Consider the following 22,927-nt stretch of genomic DNA (forward strand, 5'->3'; position numbering starts at 1 on the left):
AGCATGGATGAGAAAAAAGAATACTGAACACGCAACTTTGAAAAACTCCAGCATTCGCTGGTGTTGTTAAAGGAGGCTGAGTGCAAAGGGAACTGGGCAGGAATAGCACATGAAATAGGAGAAAACATGAGGGAGTATAATACCATAGAGACTAAGGGAAAAGAATATTTCAAGAGGAAAAGGTCAATAGGGTCAAATACTGAGAATAAGATAAGGCCTGACAAATGTCCCATGGATTTAGCCACATGGAAGTTCTCATGACCCCAGGAGATGCGTTTTGATGGAGTACAGAGCCATACACCAGATTAGAGTGGGTTGGGAAGTAAACGGGGAGTGAAGAAATTAAGTTTGGCCTTGAAGGAGAGAAATGAAATAAAGAAGCAGCTGCAAAAAACATGGAGTTAAGGGGGAAATTTTTGTTGTTTGTTGTTTTATGGGAAACCTTGGTGGTGTAGTGGTTAAGTGCTACAGCTGCTAATCTAAAGGCTGGCAGTTCAGATCCACCAGGCACTCCTTGGAAACTCTATGGGGCAGTTCTACTCTGTCTTATAGGGTCACCATGAGTTGGAATCAACTCGAAGGCAACAGGTTTGGTTTTGGTTTGGTTGTTTCATTAATGGAAAAGACTTCAGCATACATGAAATCCGAAGAGAAGGATCTGGTTGGGAGGCAAAAGCTGAATACGTGCAAGAAAGAAGGTTTCTGAGGCAATGGCTGGGATGGAATGCAGAGCATAGAAGGAAGAGACAGGCTTTAGATAACTGGAGGGAGGATTCCGCTGTCGAACAGAGCAAAGATGGCTAGGATGGATGGAGATGAAGGTAGCCTTATATCTTCGGTAGCAAAAAGAAAGATTTCCCACCTCTGGCTTCAATTTCTCTAGGAACAGGGGTCAAGATCATCTGCCAAGAGTGGGGAAAAGGTAGTAGGAAAACTGGGTCTGAGGAAGAAGAGAAGGAGTGAATAACCGGGTAGAAAAGGCCTGAGAGCCCATTTGTGGCTGGTGATCATGAAGCTATACTGGAACCATCCTACCCCCAAAGTGTGACTTGCTCTGATGTGCTTTACTGCTTGGGTACATGCACAGACAAGACAAATGGCTGAGTTTGTGCAGAGTCGGGCTTTGCTGAAAATAATATGTGCTCAGCAGCTTGGACTCCATGGAAGTAAAAAACAAAAACTAGACACTTCACTCAGCGGTCTCAGAACAACCTCTCTACTCCAGAACATAACCCATCCACAGATGCATCTGCGCTTCAATAAAGCACACGACTAGAGTATGTATTAAGTGTGCCTCACTTGTGCTGCGACAGCAGAGCAGTTACCGTAACAGTAACAAATCCCTCAAGATGACTGTTCCAACTGTTTATGGATTAAATCATGTTCAGATTTAGCATATTCTTACTGTTCTTATTGGTGCAAAAAGCATCTCCTCCCCCTACCAAAAAAAAAAAAAAAAAAGCTCTCTAACATGTGCTTCTTCTCCCCACCCCACCCCCCAGCAAATAAACATGAACATGTAGAAGATTCACCCGCAGTTACGTAATTGGGTGTAGGCATTCCTTTATGCTCATATTTGGGCACGTATTGTTGAAAGAAACAAAGCCAAGAACCCCTAGGGGGCAACAAGCAATGAAGGTAATTTTCTCTTGCTCTCGAAACTAGATGCCTGAGTTTACTTCAAATATTCTCCCTTTTTTTTTTTCTACAAAGTGTCTCTCTACCAACAAGGGTAAGAGCAAAGAATATAAATCTTATAATTGATAGCAAATTGTTTTTATTATTTCAAGATTACAATCTAATGACCTCGAAATTAAAAACAAAAAACCTAATGAATTATGACTCTCACTTTACACAGAACTTCAACCTCATTACAGCCTCACAGACACTAATAAACACAGAGAACAGGACTGACTTTGATGGAGAACTAACTCCTTCAGTATCTAAAGTTATTTTTTAGTGAACAGATGAGGGTAAATTTTAAGTAAACCTTAGTGACTAAAGGGTAAATGATCAGTTAACCAGTTTCTGTCAAGCCAGCTCTGACTCACGGCAACCCCACACGTTAGAGTGAAACTGTGCTCCATAGGGTTTCAGGGCCTGATTTTTTGGAAAAAGATCACCAGGTGTTTCTTCCAAGGTGCCTCTGGGTGGACTTGAACTCCAATCTGTCAGCAGCGTATCACTTAACCGTTTGCACTCCCCAGGGGCCCTATGGGATAAACTGCCCTCCAAAAGAGGACTGGCAACTTATTTTCACTCCAGTTAAAAAAAGATAATATTAAACTACTTCGTATCACAGAATAAGATGAAGGTATAAATCTATGAACAAGTCAAAGTGTTGAACAAAACAGATGGGCCTATCAAAGAATAATAGATGGAAAGAACACATGCTGGCTACTCTTACAACATGAAGGAAATCTTAATGTAAGAGAAAGGTAAGACAGTTGAACGGAAATGTGGCTATATCAGGTTCAAAGTAAGGAGACTTTAGTCAAAGCCCATCGCCTTCTCTTGAGCTTTAGTCACACGCCCTATTGTTAGTGGATCAGCAGTAGCATCATATAGAGAGGGAGGGAAATAAACATTATCGCATACTTTCTAAATCCGTTGCACTGTACTAGGCACTCTTTCATATGTTATATAGAATATACACTGCTGGCATTCTAACTTTTTAAATGATCACATCACTCTGAAATCTGCGGACATATTTGGTCATTTTTCCCCTAAACTCTTTAACACATACGTGTTTAGACTAACAATTTGCACACCAAACAGGGAAACATGGGCCTGCAGTTTCAACTTTAGCACATACTTAAAAAGCTGGGAGAGATACACAATTATATGAGTAAAAGACCACAGTAAATGAACAAAGAATAGAAGAAAAAAAAGGAATTTAGACTTGCTAGAATGTAATTAACAATAAAGTTATGAAAATTTTTTTTCTCTAAAGCATCATGGAGGAGAAACAATACAGAAGGGGTATAAATAAGTACAATTCTTCTGGCAGAAAATTCATAAATATGTCTTAAAATTTAAAATGTATATACTTTGATCTATGATTTCACTTATAGGACCTTATCCTAGAGACATATTTGCATATGCATGAAGACACATAAAAAGCTGTTGTTCGGTGCAACACTCTCTAATAGCAAAAAACAACATAAGGTCCATCAATAAGATACTATAAATAAATTGTTACTTCCATACAATAGAATACCATGCAGTCATTAAAAACAAGGTAAAAAACATTACATTAGCAAATGTGCTATATATTTTTTCACAACAATAAAAAGAAACATAAAACAAAGAACAAGGCAGATTTTATCTGTGCTGATATGGAAAGATTTTAAAAATACATTAAGTGGAAAAAAAATGATGCAGAATAACATATGTACTACGCTTCCATTTGTTTTAAGAAAAGATTATATGCATGGTCAAGATTAGGTGTTTATGTACATTAAAAAAATATATATATTAGACCTCAATAAAGCTGCCCCGTCCAAAAACACAGGTATTTGCATGCACACAGAAAATTTCTGAAGAATATGAGAAACATTTAACAATGACTGTGCCTCCAAGGAAAGGGATGAGGAATCAAAGGAAAGAAGACCACAAATTCAATATACAGCCCATTGTTCTATCTGAATGATCCATTGTGTTAATGTGTCACCTTTTTTTTTTTTAAATCACAAACACAAGAAAAAGTAGAGCCGTGGCAAGGATTGCTTACTGTAGAAACCACTACAGGGCTTAAAAGGCTTCATGATGAGGACAGCTAGATAAGCCATCTTCCTATTAGGTCTGTGTTACTTTCTTAGTTTCTTGCCCCATAAAATGCAACTAGGGACTTACTTTGTATCTATAAGGACGTATTTTACACTATAATGGGAAGCTTATTGCTACAGAGAATTTCTGTAAATTAACCTGGGCAAGAGGGCAAGAAAAACGATAAGTAGGTATTTTCCTCTAAATATTTGTGTCAAGTTACAGTCCCCGAACGGCATATATATATGATACATATACTAAAACCAGTCACTGGGGTGGTCACTAACTCATATCCCTCGCTCGGATGCAGTGTATGTGAGCTCTTCAAGGACTCAGAAATGTGACAGTGGTTAGGAGTCATGCATGCCTGCTCTCAGAGTCTACCCATTTTAAGTACATTTGGTAAAATAAGCAATAAGACACTGCCTCACAAACTGAAATACTCCTGGTATTACTTTTTAAAATTAAGAACCTGTGTCTGTGTCTGGCTTGTGGCCACACACTCAGAGCTGTCCCTGTGTGTGCGTACACAGACATTCACACCCTCAAACCTCTGGGTTCTGCAGTCTGAGGGCAGAACCAGGTCTAAGGGAAAAGAACACCTAGTCAACACTAATCCAGCTTCCTGTGGGAACATTTCAAACCCTGAAGGGCCTGCTGCTCAGTACTAAACCAGACTGATCCAGTTTGGCTTACTAAGTGTGACTGAATCACATGCCTGCAGGTCATCCTATTAAACAAGATGACTCTGACCACAGCCTTACAGTTTAATCTTCCCAATTACAGCTTCTTTAAACATTTAATATAATGAAATATTACAGCCTTATTAAATTCTAACTCAAAACGCAAACAATGAACAAAATGGTTGCTACTCAACTACACACCTAGACCTGAAAGATTCTGGTTGCTTAACTAGAAAATACTTAAATGACATGCCCCTGAATACAGCCTACACTGAAAGTTCTGCGTCTTACTTGGGTGATATATTTAAACTTGCTTATGTTTTTATGAAAAGAATGGAAACCCTGGTGGCATAGCGGTTAAGAGCTATGGCTGCTAACCAAGAGGTCAGCAGTTCAGGCACTCCTTGGAAACCATATGGGGCAGTTCTACTCTGTCCTATAGGGTCGCTATGACTTGGAATCGACCAGATGGCAAGGAGTTTGGTTTTTGTTTTTGTTTTTAATGAAAAGAATAGGAGCCCTGGTGACGTAATGGTTAAGAGCTACAGCTGCTAACCAAAAGGTCAGCTGCTAACCTAAAGGTTGGCAGTTCAAATACACCAGCTGCTCCTTGGAAACCCTGTGGGGCAATTCTACTCTGTCCTATAGGGTCACTACAAGTAGGAGCTGACTCGACGGCAATGGGTTTCGTTTTTTTTTGGGGGTTTATGAAAAGAATACCTGGGGCCTTAAAAGAAGATTTAAATAAATAAGTGAGATAAACTAAAAACAAGAGTAGAACAAGAAGAAACTAGTAAGCAGAAATAATGCCCCTTCAAAACACTCCCCCTCCTCCCCAGCATGACAGTCTTGACACACTTAGTGCCCTTCCATATCACCAGCTTAGGTTCACACAGCCCTACTGCACATTTTGCACTGTTCTTTCTGGCTTGCGGGCATACATTCATGTCCCTGCCTGCTCAGGCAGACATGTTTTCATGTTGGGCGATGCTGGGCACTGCTGTTTTAGATCTTGGCTTTCATCAAATGTACTAGGGCAGGTATCCATGTGGATAAAGCTAGACAAATCAGGGGCTGAACTTCAAGCTGGAAGTCAGAGCTTTATGTTTCTCAGAAGGAAACAAATCCAGTTTATTGTGATGCCTGAGCACACCCTTCAATAAGGGCAGAGAACTATCAGTTGTACGCTCTGCTTGTAATACACCTACCTCTGAAGAATGTGTACTAGTGTCAGGAATTTTACTCCACTGTATCTACCCTAATTCTTGGTTTCTTAATCCACTGGTGTTTAGGGGATAGTCCTAGAATTCCTTGATTGCTGGCTCTCAGTTAATTCTACTTTATCCTTCTCTTGCCTTTAAACTACTTACTTTTCAAATGCTTTTGTGACATCCTTTCAATCTAAGTCAATCAAACCTTGTTATCCTTTTGAATGAAAATTAAGGTTGGAGCAATACTGAATGAAGCTTATTTTGCTAAGAGCTCTTACCAAGTGTGGTTTTCAGTGACAAGATTTTAATATGCTTTAAAGAAAATTTAAACTATACAAACAGAGCAAGCAGAAACTAGTACAGATACATGGTTATTTTAATTTTTGAATCTTTTCCATTGAAAGCTGAACATGACAAATAAAAGTTCCTAGAAAGAATTAAGAACAAGTTTCCTAACTCAGAGTTTATGGAAAAACATAATGCATTCTTCAGTGACCTGTTTCAATAGAACCTTATAATCTCTCACTAAATTTATTACTTTGTCATAATCCAGACATAATCCAGGCTCTTCATCCTCTTTATGATAATATAACATACTCAAACTACAGATCTTGTTCCTACTTAAAACCAAAACCAAACCCGTTGCTGATTCCGACTCACAGTGACCCTATAGGATGGAGTAAAACTGCCCCAGAGAACCTGGTGGATTTGAACTGCTGACCTTTTGGTTAGCAGCTGTAGCATTTAACCACTAGGCCACCAGGGCTTCCTATTCCTATTTAGGCTAAGGGTTTTAATGTTCTTTTATTATTATAATCCTTCTCACCATATTCTGTGTTGCTGCTGATGCTATTTCCATAGATGGCTAACTCTAAGCAATTAATCATCTTCTTCCTCAATAATTTCTTACAAAAGGACAAGACCTTAATGGCAGTGATATATGGTATTATTCATTTGGTCATTTCTTAAGTTCGTCAATATTTTTCATATCTATTTGTTAGATATCATCAGTCTTCAAAGTAGAAGTACCACCATTGTTCCAGTCAACGATTCCACTTCTTGATATTTTGTTTGTCTACAGGCAACTATGTAAGTAGTTACACAGACGTATATGAAGGCTTGAAATCCAAAGTAATCACCTCCATTACTTAAAAAGTAGGTGACACCACACTTGTTTGTTACTCTTTGGGCCTTGGTTTCTTTAAGGATAAATATGGAAATAGTACCACCTATTTCAGAGTACTGTGGTAATTTTGAAAGCTATCATATATAACAACACACCAAGAACAGGACCGATACACAATCAACATTCTGATATATTTTTTGTGTACCTATTTTGTACCAGGTACTTTCTTTTCAACTTAATAGATCAATTTTTATTGCATCTTATCTAGAAATTGGCCTCATTATACAAATTTCTCTCCATTTTAGGTCATAAAACAGTTCTTTCAAGAAGCATAAAAAATTTTTAAAATTCCGTTTTCTACGAAAAATTTTAGCATACTGAATTTTTAGCAAAATATTGCTTCTTGGGGTCAACAAACTCATTTTCAAAAATCATATTCTATGTGAGAATGCTAATGAAAATGTGCTAGGAAAAAGTATAAATGTACTCCATGAATAACTTTGGACATTATAATTTACATAATACAAAATCTAAAGGATACTACCACTTTGTTCCTACTTCAGATCAATATTTCTAAATCTTTAGAAGGTAAATATAAAAAAATCTTGCTAAATTAATTACTATCAATAATAATGGTTCACATTTAAATTACAAATGTTACATAATTTCTTTTTAATCTCCAGGGGAATATTTCCTATTCTACGCAGGGTATGCAGACCAGCTGCCTATGTGTCGTCGAATCCTTTCCCTCACCCACTGCAGGAATCACAAGGCTGTGTCCTGCTAAGCCCTCACTTCCTCCGAAGATTCCATATGGTTATAGTTGATATTTCAGTAAAAACCAAATTCGTGTGCCACCTCAGAAAATTTTTATTACAGAAGCCAAATAAAATCCATTGTCAGCTTTTTATCTAAATGAATATAAAGACAATGCCTAATTAAATGGATTGCTTTCACAGCAAGTCCAAATACACAACACATTCCTACAAATACATAACTAAGAAAAAACAACTGTTAAGATCGAACCAAAAACTAGTTGTTGCCAAGTCAATTCCAACTATGGAGACCCCACGTGTGTCAGAGCAGAGGTGTGCTCCATAGTGTTGGCTCATTTTTCAGAGGTAGACTGTCAGGCCTTTCTTCCAAGGTGCCTATAGGTAGATTCAAACCCCCAACTTTTTGGTTAGCATCTGAGCATGTTACCTATTGGCACCATTCAGGGACTCTCGTTCAGTAAGATAATACTGCCTAAATGTGATTATTATTATTCAATAACCAAAAATCTACTTTTGATGATTTTTCAATTGTTTATAGCTGTCTCTTTAGTTTTCACAGTAAATGAAGACAGTCAACAGTGGTAAATACATGTACTTCAAATGGATATTTTTAATTCTTATAGCCCTGAGAAGAAAAGTACTCAATTACTTTTTAAAAGAAAGGCCTGGGGACTGTAACTAAAAATACAGTTGAAAGGTTTCTTATAATGAAAGGAATCACAGTAAGGTTTTATGAAGCATGGAATAATATAACAAAACTTCGGCAACAAAGAAATCTTGTAGGCATTTAAACCTGATATACAGTATTTGGAAACCCTGGTGGCTTAGTGGTTAAGTGCTACGGCTGCTAACCAAGAGGCCAGCAGTTCGAATCCACCAGGTGCTCCTTGGAAACTCTATGGGGCAGTTCTACTCTGTCCTGTAGGGTCACTATGAGTCGGAATCAACTTGATGGCACTGGGTTTGGTTTTTTTTATACAGTATTTTTACCATGAATTCCAACAAAGGAAACAAAACTAACTAGGAAAACAGAAGTGCAAAGTTAAAGCTAAACAACATTCTAAAAAGACTACTCTGCCAAAATAAAAGCTCAAAGCAAATGCAAAACAAGTAACATTCACAAGGTCCAAATTCTCTCCTAAAACAACATAATCTATCACATTAAGCTTCCCCAAGAAATTTTAGGATCTTTTACATATATGGTGACTTATTAAGGATTTAAGAGAAAAATGCACAGCATGCGTATACCATTCTGTACTTATGATTCTTCACGAGTGCTGAGGAGACAATGCCAAGAGACACTGTTCTTAAAAACAGATTATTCTAGCAGAATAACTGGCTTCTAAATGTTTTGCTTTTAGCTAAATATCTTCAAAGAAGACAGCAGAACACACCCTAAAAGGTGTGTCATGATATAAATCCCTTAGGTATAACAATCCAAATATTTTTACTCAAAGGCCAAGAAGATTTTTTGATACCAGGTAAAGAACACGCCCAGCAACAGAGCTTCCAATGGCTCATGTGTGCACCGTGATGATGGCAATGTTTTACCTACTGAACCGTCTGGGTACTCTGTTACTTAAGAAGATGTAGTACTTTATTCTGGACAAGTGTACAGGCAAGTTGGTCCTCATTTCTTTTTTAATTTAGCAACTATTTTAGTTTAGAAATAGGGACTGTGGGGGATTTACTATAGGTTTGTATATGCTGAAACTCCCAAAAAGAAAAGGGGAAGAGAGGAGAAGAAAGGAAGAAAGGGGAAAGAAAGGAAAGGAAGAAAGAGAAAGAAGAAGGGGAAGGGGAGACAGAGGTTTCAAGCTGAACAGGCCTTGGTTTGAATTCCAGCTCTGTAACTTATTTGCAGTGTGACACTGGGTAAACTTCATCTTCCTCATCTGTAAAATTGGGATATTAACAGTTCCTGCTTTATGAGGCTGTTGGGAGATTTGAGTGAGATAATATATGTAAAACACCTAATACAGTGTCTCTCATAAAGAAAGTTATCAAAATATTAACTATTCTTATATAACTATTTTGATGTAATCAGGTAAGTTGGTCAGTTTAATGAGTTTATAGTTTAGGCTAAGTTTATTTAGGAAGGCATTCCGTTCCTGAACAACATGGCGGAATCTCTGCAAAACTAAGAAAAATTATTGAGCTCAAGAAATACGCAATATCCAATAAATATTTTCTGGGGAATTAGCTTCTTAGTCAATAAGATCACGGACTTAAGAGCTGGACGACCTGGGTATGAATCCCAACTCCAAGTATTTAAGCAAGTATCTACCCCGTGTCTCAGTTTCTGTTGACTGGGAATGACAACATCACCTTAAATTGTCGTGAGGATTAAATGAATTAATATATGTAAACTGCTTAGAACAGTGCCTAAAAAAACCAGCACTTATTAAGTATTCTGTAAGTATAATGTCGATTTAGTTGTTGTCGTTAATAATTCTTACCAGGAAACTCTTTACCATCCCCAAATGGCATTGTTAAACTCAGTTTCTCACCAGAGTGACTAGTCTAAAGAACTATGATTTTGAAGCTGTTGAGCTATAATCTGAAGTAAACCCTTACCTCACTAATCAGCAGTTCCCTATAAACACAGTGTTGGTCATTTACCTGAAGATTCTATGTATCAGGGCTTACTATCTGCTATGTTGCTGGCAAAAGCCAAAGACATTTTATAGCTATGTATGTATGTCTGTGCATGTGCACTAAAGTTTAGAATGATGACTTCTGAGCGGTGGGAACGTGATGTTTTTGCTTTTACTTGTCTGTATTTTCATATTCTTTGCCATGCACATGCATTGCTTTTATGCTAATAAAAGGTTATTTTAAAAATTTGAAAGGAAAGACACACATTTTGTGTTTGCCTAAGGAAAAAGACCCACGAATTCCATACCTGTATTTGTGAATGATGGCATTAAATAGTTTTCCATCTCTCCAGCAGGTAGTGAAATTTTCACACCGTATTCCAGCATAACCCTCTGTTGCCTGCTGTGTCCATAGCAGCAGTCTCTCTTTTGCAGACATATCCTCTGACTCTCCCGTAACATGGATATCGGATATCTAAACATAACGGAGAGTGTTAAACCATTAGGAAGGAAGGAAGCAAACTCAAATTAAGAACCTACTATGTGCCAAGCACTGGACAACTACTATTTTACTGAATCCTCATAAACCCTCACTTGTAAGCTAAGTACATCTCCCCATCTTACATACAGGAAAATTTACTCTTAAAGAGGTTAATTAACAGGTTGAAAAAGTTAGATTTAACCTATTTGTGTCCAACTGAAAAACTTCTTAATTTTTTTCACTATACCAAACCTTCATAGTATTAAAAGTTCCACATTTCTCTTTGCTAATCAGATCTCATAAAACAACTTGAGTAAATGTTTTACCCAAGCTTAAATCAATCAAAAGTAAGCCTATAAACTAATCCACACTACCACCTGCAGAGTAGAATTTGATCCAAGAAGTATTCTGTATAAAGAACAACAACAACAACAAAAAGTACCCCCTCCTATTAACTATATTACATAACACTTTGGACTGAAGTCTCTAATTTCTCGTGAGTCCTTTCTCAGCTTCCTCAACATGAAACCTTTATCAACTGATTTCCCCTCCTACACTTTGTTTGTTTTTACTAGGTTTTCTGAAGCTCTTCCATTCAATAGTAGTAAAACGGGTCACCAGTTTACATGATTTACATTTTCCCAGGAGAGCCTCTTTGGTAAGAGTCCTCATTAATCTGCTAATGATAATACTAAAGCACAAAGCGCCTTGACCAAGGGTTACACAATAATTCCAAAGCTAGGATTAACACCAACAAACAACTGTTCCCTCAATCAGTGCAGGACGCAAAGCCAAGAGACCAAGAAGACAGGTAGCAAACCAGGATCAGGATGAGCAAGAGACTGGAAGAAGACAGAAGGAGGGACAAACCATTTTGTAACAGAAAAAAGGTTACTAGACTAGAGTCATGAGATAGGTTTCTAGTCCTAGCCCACTAGCACCATACCAAAACCCACTTCCATCAAGTCGATTCCAACTCATAGTGACCCTATAGGACAGAGCAGAACTGCCCCGTAGGGCTTCCAAGGCTATAAAATCTTTACAGAAGCAGACTGTCACATCTTTCTCTGGCGGAGCAGCAGAGCACTTAGCTATTGTACCACCAGGGCTCCCTACTAACCTCATAAAAAAAAAAAAAAATTTTTTTTTTTTTTTAGCCTCATAGCTTTGGATAATTCCTTTCATGTCTTTGAGTTGACTTCCTCATCTATAAAATGAGGAGGTAGAAACAGATAGGAGCCCAAAGGTACCCAACAACAACAGAAACAAACATAGGTAAAACTTAAGGCCCTTTTCAGTCCTAAAGGTCTTCCTAGCCCACTGCCGTTGAGTTAATTCCGACCCATAGCAACGCTATAGGACAGAACAGAACTGCCCCATAGGGTTTTCAAGGCTGTAAATCTGTATGGAGGCAGACTGCCACATCTTCTTCCCATGCAGCTGCTGGTGGGTTCAAACTACCGACCTTTCCATCATCAGCCGAGCTCTTAACCAAGAGACTGTAAATTCAACACAGGAGTCAGAGGTCAAAATGGGCAGAGCAAGGCAACTGAAATGGAGAATTAAAAAAAAAAAAAAAAAACACCCAGACTAAAGAAAGCCTTTTACATGTGGCCATGCCCAGCTCAAACAGGAAGCCCTTTATGCCTTCCAGCTGCCACAAGAGTCAGCAGCCTGGCTAACCCAGGGCCTGGGGTAGGAATGGTTCAGCACTTAAACCTGTGCCAAGCTTGGCATTCCCTAATAACACCACTTGTTGGAGAGCACGGCAGGAACCTCATACACCCTTTCTCCAGTACCAGCAGAGGCAGCCATCCTCTGCAGAGCTACACTCTCAGCCACGGCCTGAGACACCCCCACAACCAATGCCAGGATTTGAAAGCAAAGCAAGGTGACTCCATTTGAATTATTTTTCCTAGAAATCTATGCTAGTCTCTGTAGTTTGAAAAGAACTGTGCATGAACACATTATAAGGTATATATATATATAAAGGACTTTTTTTTTCTTTTCTTTTCAAGTGGAGAATAAACAGTAGAAACATCACCAAATAGTCTTCCACTCAACTTCCAACTGATATTCTCATGTAAAATTATGATTAAAAGCATTTCTGCCATATTCCATGAATTTAAATCTCATCTTCACTTCCTACATGCTCAAGTTACTTAACTGCTCTGTTAGGACTGTTTCCTCACTTGTAAAATGATGATAATTATGATTACATTGTGTTATGACAATTAAGCAACATTAGCACAGTATAATGGTTAGCACATAGTAAGTACATTCTCAGTGTAGGTTAGCTATTTTATTGTTGTGGTTATTATTATTTGTATTGACAAAGGGAGAAACAAAAACTTGGCTTTGTTATTCTTCCAATTCTCTACCTGTATGGAGAAGTAAAAGATAAATTTGTTAAACTTGCTGCCTCAAACCAATGAAAGCAAGGGTTCACAGAAACTAAGCTAGGAAGCTATGTAAATGAAAAAGTTGAGCCTCTAGGTAAAATTTCACAACAGGTCCCTTTTCACCTTTATAAATTATAAAATCATGTGCTCTGGGGAACCTTTACCACACAGGAGCTGCCTGGGTGTTATTTATAGCCATATAAAGAAAAGAGAGACGGCTGGGGGAAGAGGGAGGCTATACTCTGCTGTTTCAGGGACATTCCATGTCAGTCTAGTCACAGAAGTACCATGAACAAAGGATGTCAGTGAATTTCAGCTACAAGGTACCAATGCTCCTCAGCATTTTACCTCAGGGAAGGGAAAAATATTAGAGAAAGAGTTTAGAAGTCTGAAAATGTTTTAAATATCAACCAAGAGAAAATAATATAGTCTTATTAAATAAGCTTCCAGTAGATACTATTCAGATTCTTACTCATACACATACTATTTAAGAAGCAATAATTTTAAAATGCATATTCAAATGTTATGAACCAAACTTAAAGGTATCAAAGACTACTAATATATTAACACACCCAAGGCTATTCATATAATCTCTCTAAAATTCACTTTCCTCATCAATAAAACTTAAATGACAACACAATATTGCCTACCTCTTTGGGTTGTTCTAAAAATATATGTTAAGTGCTTAGCACAGTGCCTAGGCACGAAGAAAACACTCTATGTTAGCTTCTCCCATCACAATTTTATTAGTAGTATTTGCTGCTTAAAACTTCTCACCAGCAATTTGTCAGCTAGCATCAAAAACAAAATATACCAGAGTTCCTTTTTGGAAACTTGAAGCCCTCATGCCTCACAACCAGGTCATTACTGGCTATCACTCAAAATCAGGTTCTTCCGTTACTGAGCTCTCATGCCCATACTTCATCTGTGCTTCATCTCTCCTGACCCAGCTTGCCAGCATTTCCTAGCTTTCCAGAAATATCCATTCCATGTCAAAGTCCCTTACAGCTGCAATAGTGTACCCTGCTTCTCCCTTCTTACTAAAAACGTCAGGTTTCTCCCACCGCGCTTATTCAAGTTTAGAAAAACCCCAGACACCGTTAGGCCCAGAGCAGGGCAGGTGTATTCTAACTCCCCTGATGATGCTTTCAAACCACTACCCTTGGGCAGAAAGACCTCATTTTTTACACTGTGGACTACTCTTGCTCTACCACCTTCTTCCTCTCCTCAAAAATGATACTAGTATCCCCCAAGACTTGGCACCTGACTATGTGCTCATGGGCCTGAACCTAAACCCCATTTCCATCCAGCACCCCAACCTCCCTTGTCCTTTGTCTCCTCTCCACTTCAGTCATTCACACATCTATTGCTATATTCAGGATCTCATCATCTTGAACTGGAATTGGTCCCCCTCAGATATTTAACTTCTGAGAGCAATTTCCTCTTCTTCCAGCACTTTAACCCCTAACACAAGCTGAAACAATTTTTGGGCCTTATCAACATTTCACTTTCCTTGACTCACCCATTTTTATCCCAATCTATGATTCTTGTCCTATCTTTTAACTTTTCCATCTGGCCTGTACCACATGATCTGTCACTTCAACCAGTGTTTTCCCAATACCCTAAACTCTCTCACACCCTTGTCCTTACCCTGCAACCACTCAGCCAAACTCCAATCCTGATCAATCCAGCTGTGTGTCTTCTCCACTCTACCCTATGCTATAAAGCTCTACTAGAGAGAACCATAGTTCACACATAAAGGTAGATACTGTATCACATTACCAGTGTGGACTCCTGCCACCACAAAGCCCAGGTCTGCAATCTTCAAGAGGCCCTCAAAGAAGCCTGAGAATTCTTCTTGGTGTCCAGTTAGCCAATACTTCCATCCCTTATAATATCCTTTTCAATTCTTCACCATTTCCCTAAAACTCCCTACACACTTCTACCTTTTCTTTTATGCTCAGCAATCACTTCATCTCCTTATTAACTTAGAAAATAGAGACTTGAGTAAGAACTCTCTCACTTTCCTGCCCTGTTACTCACCAACTTTGCTTCCATGTTCTCTCTCTTCCCCCTGTGCTGCGAATCCCTTCACCTCCTGCCTCCTAAGGGCCTAATTCTCTAAATTATCACCTCTTACCTGGATCTTTCCTCTCTCAACACTAAAACACCCACTCTCTTCCATCCTAAAATAAGTAAAAATAAATAACCTTCATAAACTCGATTTCTTCTTTACTTGCCACGTGCCTTTCTTGTCTCAATAAAGTTACATCAAAAGGATTCTGCATTTTTTTTCCCTTTATTATCACACTCCTGAACCTGTTGTGATCTAGCTCCCACTCCCATCACACCACTAAAACTGAGTGGGGGTGATCAGACAAGAAAGTGAGAGCATTCTTGCTTATGCCTCTATTCTCCCAGTAAATAAGGAAATTAGATTCTTTGTTAAACCTAATGGAAGAAGTGATTGGTAGGGAGCTTTCGAGGAATGCCAAGGAGTTGAAATATATTGAAGGATCATCTATCGCTTCCTCTTTCACAGTCTCACTTACTATTCAACACTTGTAAACCATTAATAGTCACTGGTTATGCAACCATAACTAGCACAGATACTGCCGTCCTCATGGAGCTTACAGTCCAATGACAGAAAAACAACATGGAGAAGAGCTCAATGGTTATTTTCCAGTCCTTCCATTTTCCAATCCAGATCTCTCTGAGGCATTTGTCACCGGCAATCTTTCTTGCCTGGCTTCCATAATTTTACTCCTTCTTGGTTTTCCTCCTGCCTCTCTGGCCATCACTTCTCAGTCTTCACTAGAGAATCCTCTGCTACCCATCCTTTAATACAGTTCCCCAAGGCTCAGTCCTCAGTCCTTCTCTCTTCTCATTCTCCCTGGATAATTTCACCTACTACAATGGCTTCAACTGCCCATTTCACACTGATGATTCCTAAATCCCTACAATCTGCCCAAATGTCACTCCTGAACTCAAGACCTGTACATTCAACTCTCTAATGAACTTCTCTGTTTAAATAGTAAAACTATCCACATACTGAGCACTCAAATGAGCCAGACACTATGCTCATGCACTTTACACAATTACCTCTTGTAATCTTTACAAAATACAATCTCATTTTATAAATGATAAAGAGGTACAAAGTAGTTACATGACTTATTCAAGTTTACACAAACTAAAAGGTAGAAGTAAATTTTGAACTCAAAGACTTGAGTCTTATCTGGCTCTAAAGTGGCTACTCTCAACCACTGTACTGTATCTCACAACTTCTTCAAACTTAAAGTATCTAAAACTGAACTTCTTTATCTGTCCTGCTCTTCCTTCTGCATTCCTAGCTCAGAGAATGGCCCCATCATTCACCCAACCGCCCCGAAGTCAAATATCCAGAAGTCATCCTTGATCCCTTTTTCTCCCTCTCTACCCACATCCAATTGACCACGCTGTTTTAGACAGCCTCATCTTCCCTCCCTCCCCTCTAACGACCACCCCCCCGCAAAATCTCCTCATGCTCCAGCCATATCGAATTACTTCTCATTTCCTGAACAATAACCAGTATTCATAGGACACTATGCATTTGTAAGTGCCACTCCCTAACTGTAGAATGCCCCCGCCAGCCCCCATCCCACTTGTACCCTTCATTCTTCTCAAAAATCCAGCTTATTCCACCTCCAAACACGGTGTGAGGTGCCCCACTGTCCTCTGCTTCCACAGCACTCCATGCATACTGCAATGATAGCAGTGCATGCTGTGTATCGTTACTGTCTGTTGATGTGTATGTCTTCGCCCCCTCTAACCTGACAGCAATGTATGTGGAAGGGCAATGTCTTAATCACCATAGTGTTGCAGTGCCTGGCACATATTACATGCTTGACACATAATAGATATTCAATAAATGCCCAGTGAACAAATGACTTTGTAATTGAGTTTGACACCTCTGGAATCTACATTAATTCATTCAGGCAACCAGGCTACCTTTTAACACTTCTACAGGGAGTACCTTTATTACCTATAGTAGGCTTGCAACCCCGACCAACAAATCTGAACTCCCATAAAAGCGGCATTCAACCAAACATGTTTTGTCTGTTTTTTATTTATACAATGCAAATAATACATCTAAAAATATTTTCCAATACATTTATTTTGGCACTATGTAAATACAACCAAAATCTACTGTATGTCCTCCATGTTCAAGACAGTGTGATGGAAGTAAGTCAACACAATTGAATTAAAATGTCTTTACGTCATGAATCCAAGTAAACTCTAATGTTGATCCCAGGGCATCCTTTCAGATAGAATCATGATAGGCCTAAAATGGTATCGGGCTCAGCAAAGCTTCCACCTTCTTCCGAAACTGAGCCTCACTGCTGAAGGAAATCTGAGAGTATGAACGGTCATGTCTTGGTCTGCCTCTCACGAGTTTTCTATTTTACTTAGAATGAAAAATTTCATTCTTTTGGCTTACTTTCTTCAGTTTTTCAACTAATCAAGCAACTTCACTGACCTTTTTTTCTGGTTTATCTGTTTCAAACTTGAAATTCGAGTAAATATTTTATCAGAGATGCTGTTTAAACTTATTTTTATTAGTATGAGATATAACTTAATTCAACTCCCACGTGAAAATGATACTGTGCTGATTTTAACACAAATTAACAAAAAAGTCCCAATAATGATATATTTTTTGCTGTACAGACATACAGTAAATGTGACCAATCTTCATTTCACTTTGTTGTTACTATTCTGTGCCACTGAGTTGATTCTGACTCATAGTGACTCTGCAAGACAGAGTAGAACTGCCTCACAGGGTTTCCTAGGCTGTACTTTTTACCAGAGCAGATAGCTAGGTCTTTTCTCCCACAGACAAGCTGGTGGGTTTGAACCACCAACCTTTCAGTTAGCAGCCAAGTGCTTAACTACTGTGCCACCAGGGCTCCTTTCACTTCAGTTACAGGGCCAATTTTATTTCTTACCCATGCATTCAAACTTAGAATGTAGTGGTACCACAGTACAGAAGGAGCAAGAAAGGGTAACCCGCCTTTTACCACAACTCTATTTATATACATTCCTTTTCTAAGATATTTCAAACCCAAATTAGGAAAAAGATTCTTCCAGCTCAAGATTTTGTGTCAAGTACAAGTATTTTCCAGAGCCCTGACAAAAGCTGGCTTGCAGGGAACAGTTCTGGTCTATAAAAATACTATTAAGTATACTCAACAAAATGTAATCTCAAAAACTGCCTGGTCACGTTAAGAAAGTAAGTTCTCCAAATATAGATTCTAAAAGTATTGTTCCTACTGGTAATAAAAACAAATCCTCAGAAAATCTAACCATTTGGATGGCAGGCCCTCAAGCCCATCTGACTTAGAAATTTGGCTGGTAGCTATATTTTTAGAAAAATTATTTTGAGCTCTTCAGGGGACAAAAAAATTCAGATACCCAGTACATAGTCATTTTCATAATTCAGGATTCTGTGCCTTGAAAATAAAAAAGTCACCGCTTCTGTTTTACCTTTTCACTCCATATAACCCAGTGCCCTCCATATAAGCAAGCTCAAAAACAAATAAAAATACAGAAAATATCAGACTTGAATGAATAAATAAATAAGTACATACATATGTAAATAAGTAGAAAAACACCAATAACAAAATCCCTCATACTGTCTGCTACATTCACCTATCTTTTTCCTACGTTACCCCTACACTCACACACAACACTGATCTTTTACTCCATATATTTTTCCATTACCCTCTTGGCAGAGCTGGGACAACATCCAATGATTGGAACCCCAATAATTGGAACTAAAAGAAGAAGGGGTAGGAGGCTCTGGGAGAGATTCTAGGGAAGGGGTGGAGAGGGAGAGTTCAAACACAAGGAATAAAGCTTAATTTCAATTCATGTAGGTCCATCTGTGGAGAAACCAGACATATGGCTACTCATGTTTACTTGGGGATGTAAAATATTAGTCTTATTTTATTGTGCAGGTCTGATCAAGCATCTGATCAAGAGTATGGTCAGGCAATCAAGCAAGAGGTCACAATAAACACTGAGAACAAGCAGAATGTTTTGCTTCTACAAGCTAAGAGTCCAAGAAACCAGTATTAGAAATTCTCAAAGCATTTAAGGATGAGTAAATTTAACTCTTTGGGATTCTTTCATGTGTGCTGACTCATCCTCCCACTCACTCACTCACTCACTCACCTGCTAGTTTCTCACATCAATAGAGAAGAGACAAGTACCTATAACATGGATATATTAGCTGCTCCAAGACTTTTTTTTTGGGGGGGGGGGTGGCCTTTTATGCCCCTTCCCATTGTCAATACTTGAGTTGGGGCAAGTATTTTCTCTAGTCTCCAATGCCAATCCCAATGACATCTTTTATGTCAAAATCATGATAGGCCCAGATAATGCTGGGCTCACCAGAGAGTCTTCTGGAACAAAGCTTCACTGTCTGGATTAGTAACAGCCACCTATGACTAAGCTCCCTGCCAAGTCTTGCCCTACTCCCACTTCCTAGTTCAGTGTGTTCTTCACTCTGCAGCCACAATAATCCAGTCCAGTCTTGGCTGACCTCTCCATTATTCCTCTTGTATTCTATTATCAAACTACATGAACTTCAAACCATATGAATCATGTCCTCCCTCCCTCTCCTAGGGTCCCCTTCCTCTCTTTGGAACATTCTTCCAATACTCGGCCCAACCTGAAAAATATTAGGTGCTCAATAACTATTTGTTGAGTAAGAAAGGGGAGAAAGAGTGAAAGGAATAATAATTTAAAAAAAAAAGTGTCAAAGATCAGAAACAAGAGTCCTGGTGATACAATGGTTAAAGCACTCAGCTGCTAACCAAAAGGTCAGCGGTTCAAACCCACCAGCCACTCAGCGAGAGAAAGCTGTGGCAGTCTGCTTCTGTAAAGATTTACATCCTTGGAAACCCTATGGGCCTGTTCCACTGTCTATAGAGTCGCTTGAGTTAGAATTGACTCGACGGCAGTGGGTGTTTTTTGGTTTTGGGATGAACAAGTATTAACCTGTCATGTAAGACCTTGCCATTTTAGAAACTTAAAAGATTTCCAATTGACCTTCCATTCCAATAATAGCAAAACACCCTGCCCACCACATGAGTGGACAGCAGTGAACACAAATCCATCAATGAGAACCCAATGTCAAGTAATGAAAATAAGCTTACTCTGAATCATTTTTCTAAAAGAATTCTTAAACTTGACATAAGTATACAGCCTTCAAATGTGTTTTCAATAAAAGAAAACAAGCCAATATATCTCATCTTATGTACACTCTGATTTCATTCACACCTTATTGCTAAATGACCAACTTACTACTAAATGAATTGCAACAGCCTCACTGAGTTGGTCACCTGACGCTGTAAATGGGAAGTCCTGTGAGCAAAGTCAATGCCACCAGACAACTGGGCAGCAGGAACACCCTATTTTTACAGATGTTGTCATGGTTCTGGCATGCACTGAGTACACAAGAATAGCCAACTCCAAATGTGAGGCAGATACTCCCTAAAAGCTTATTCATGTTTTTAAAAACATAAATATCTCATTATTCTCTACAAGGCAAATAATGCAACTTTTGTTAAAAAAAAAAAAATTTAAATTATCATAATTTATGAGAAAAATTTTAAATTTTTATCAAATTTACTATTCATTAAATAAAACATTTATATGTAACACTGGAAAAGGCAATGTCTCTGAAAATAAGAGAACTAAGATATTTAGCTTAAAGAAGTATAGAATAGTGAAGAGCTAAGGGATCATGGAAACTCAAGTTGAAAGAAAGCAAGTCCTTTTGTCAGACTCACTCATTTCACTGGTAAAAATGCTGAGACTAAAGAGGTGACACGACTTGCCCAAGTTCTAAGAGCATGCTAGTAGGAGGCCTAGACATGAACCCTGGTCTCTTAACTCCCAATGAAGAACTGACAGAGCAAAATTTCTCCTTCTCATTCATAAAACAAATATTCTTACAACTTGGACTAATTGTTCCTTTGTGTCGGCAGTCACAGTTGATGCCAGTAGCATGGCTTCCTTTTTGTGAGCCCACTGCCGGAAAAATGACTACACAGATATAAGCTATGAAAGGGTATCCCTAGCTTTACCTCAATATTAACATCCAAATCCTTTTCACTGGACTTTCTCAGCCTCTCTAATGGCAGAGCAGCTGATACACAGAAAACTACACATGTCCAGAAAAAGATAAAAACATCGATCCTCTAAATGAACTGCATTCATAAAAATTTCCCCTACTAGACTAAAAACCAAGCCAAACCAACTGCTGTCCAGTCCATTTTGGCTCATGGTGATCCCAGGTGTATCAGAGTAGAACTACACTCCATAGGGTTTTCAAGGCTGTGACCTTTTGGAAGCAGATCACCAGACCTTTCTTCCAAGGTGCCTCTGGGTGGGTTTAAACCACCATCCTTTCAGTTAGTGTTGTTGTTGTTGTTAGGTGCCATCGAGTCAGTTTCCACTCACAGCAACCCTATGTACAACAGAAGAAAACACTACCAGGTCCTGTGCCATCCTCGCAATCACTGATATGTTTGAGCCCATTGTTGCAGCCACTGTTCCAGTTAGTAGCTGTCTTAGTTAACTAGTGCTGCTAAAACAGAAATACCACAAGTGATGGCTTCAAAGAACAGAAGTTTATGCTCTTACAATCTAGTAGGCTGAAAGTCCAAATTCAGGGTGCCAGCTCCAGGGAAGGCTTTCTGTCAGCTCTGCAGGAAGGTCCTGGTCAACAATTTTCTCCTGGTTGAGGAACTTCCTGGCGCAGGGACCTTGGATCCAAAGCAGGCGTTATGCCTCCAGTACTTCTTCCTTGGTGGTATGAGGTTCCCTACATCTCTCTGCTTAATTCTCTCTTTTATATCTCAAGAGATGAACTTAAAACACAACCTAATCTTGTAGATTGGGCCCTGCCTCATTGACAACTGCCACAAATTCTGCCTCATTAACAACACAGAGGTAGGATTTACAACATATAAGAAAATCACAATAGATGACAAAATGGTAGACAATCACACAATACTGGGAATCATGGCCTAGTCAAGCTACACACATTATTTTGGGGGTACACAGTTCAGTCCATAATAATAGCTGAGTATTTAACCATTTGTGCCACCCAGGATCTCCCCGCATTACACTAGACACACCTTCACTGGCAGCCTTTTCCCCCACAGAGTATCAGATTTGCCTCTGACATGTTCTTTCTCTCTCATATCAGAGAGACTCTCAGTAATTCCTATGAAATGTATCCATACTAAGGTGTAAATAACAAATAGGAGCTTTTAGAATTGATTCCTCCAAGGGGTATTTCTATTCCAACAGGTTGACAAAATTGTAAACTACCTATGGAATTATGGGCATATAGTCAGTATATTGCCTGACACATAATAGGTGTTTAATAAACATTTGCTGAAGTAATGAATAAAAGGATGAATGGAGGTAGGCTTTCAGGGGGACAAAACGAGGCAGCCTACTCAGCTTATGTAGAAAGCTTGATGTGCAAAGTAGCGAAAGGGGTTTCCTGTTGAAAGTATTGAAGACATATAAAGATCTTCTATTTGGGACATGATTACAAGATATTTCCTTCTTCTACATGAGCAGAAGACAGTAATACAAGTTATAACTATGTTTTTAAAGTACTCTACAGTTTACCAAGGCTTTTTCACATCTATTACCTCATTTAATCCTCAAAACTACCAAACAAACAAACAAAAGAAGCTACCTATGTTACACAGAAGGAAACTGAGACCCAAGATGAGTCTCAAATGTAGGTCTTCTGCCTCAAGATACTGTAGGTTCTCTTTCCTCTATACGACCAAATCTACAGGGACTCCCTACAATATTT

General features: G+C 38.7%; 1 protein-coding gene across 15 annotated transcripts in view; it reads right to left on the reverse strand.

Moving 5' to 3' along the window:
* The window catches only part of DST (dystonin), a 490,994-nt gene that overhangs the window by 190,046 nt on the left and 278,021 nt on the right, over positions 1-22,927 (reverse strand). For all 15 annotated transcript variants that reach the window (XM_049894718.1, XM_049894699.1, XM_049894708.1 and 12 more), the window contains one exon: positions 10,470-10,636. In XM_049894718.1, the coding sequence (XP_049750675.1) occupies positions 10,470-10,636 (167 nt within the window). The remainder of the gene's footprint in view (positions 1-10,469; positions 10,637-22,927) is intronic.

The sequence above is a fragment of the Elephas maximus genome, chromosome 1 (assembly GCF_024166365.1).
Source record: "Elephas maximus indicus isolate mEleMax1 chromosome 1, mEleMax1 primary haplotype, whole genome shotgun sequence".
NCBI lineage: Eukaryota > Metazoa > Chordata > Mammalia > Proboscidea > Elephantidae > Elephas > Elephas maximus.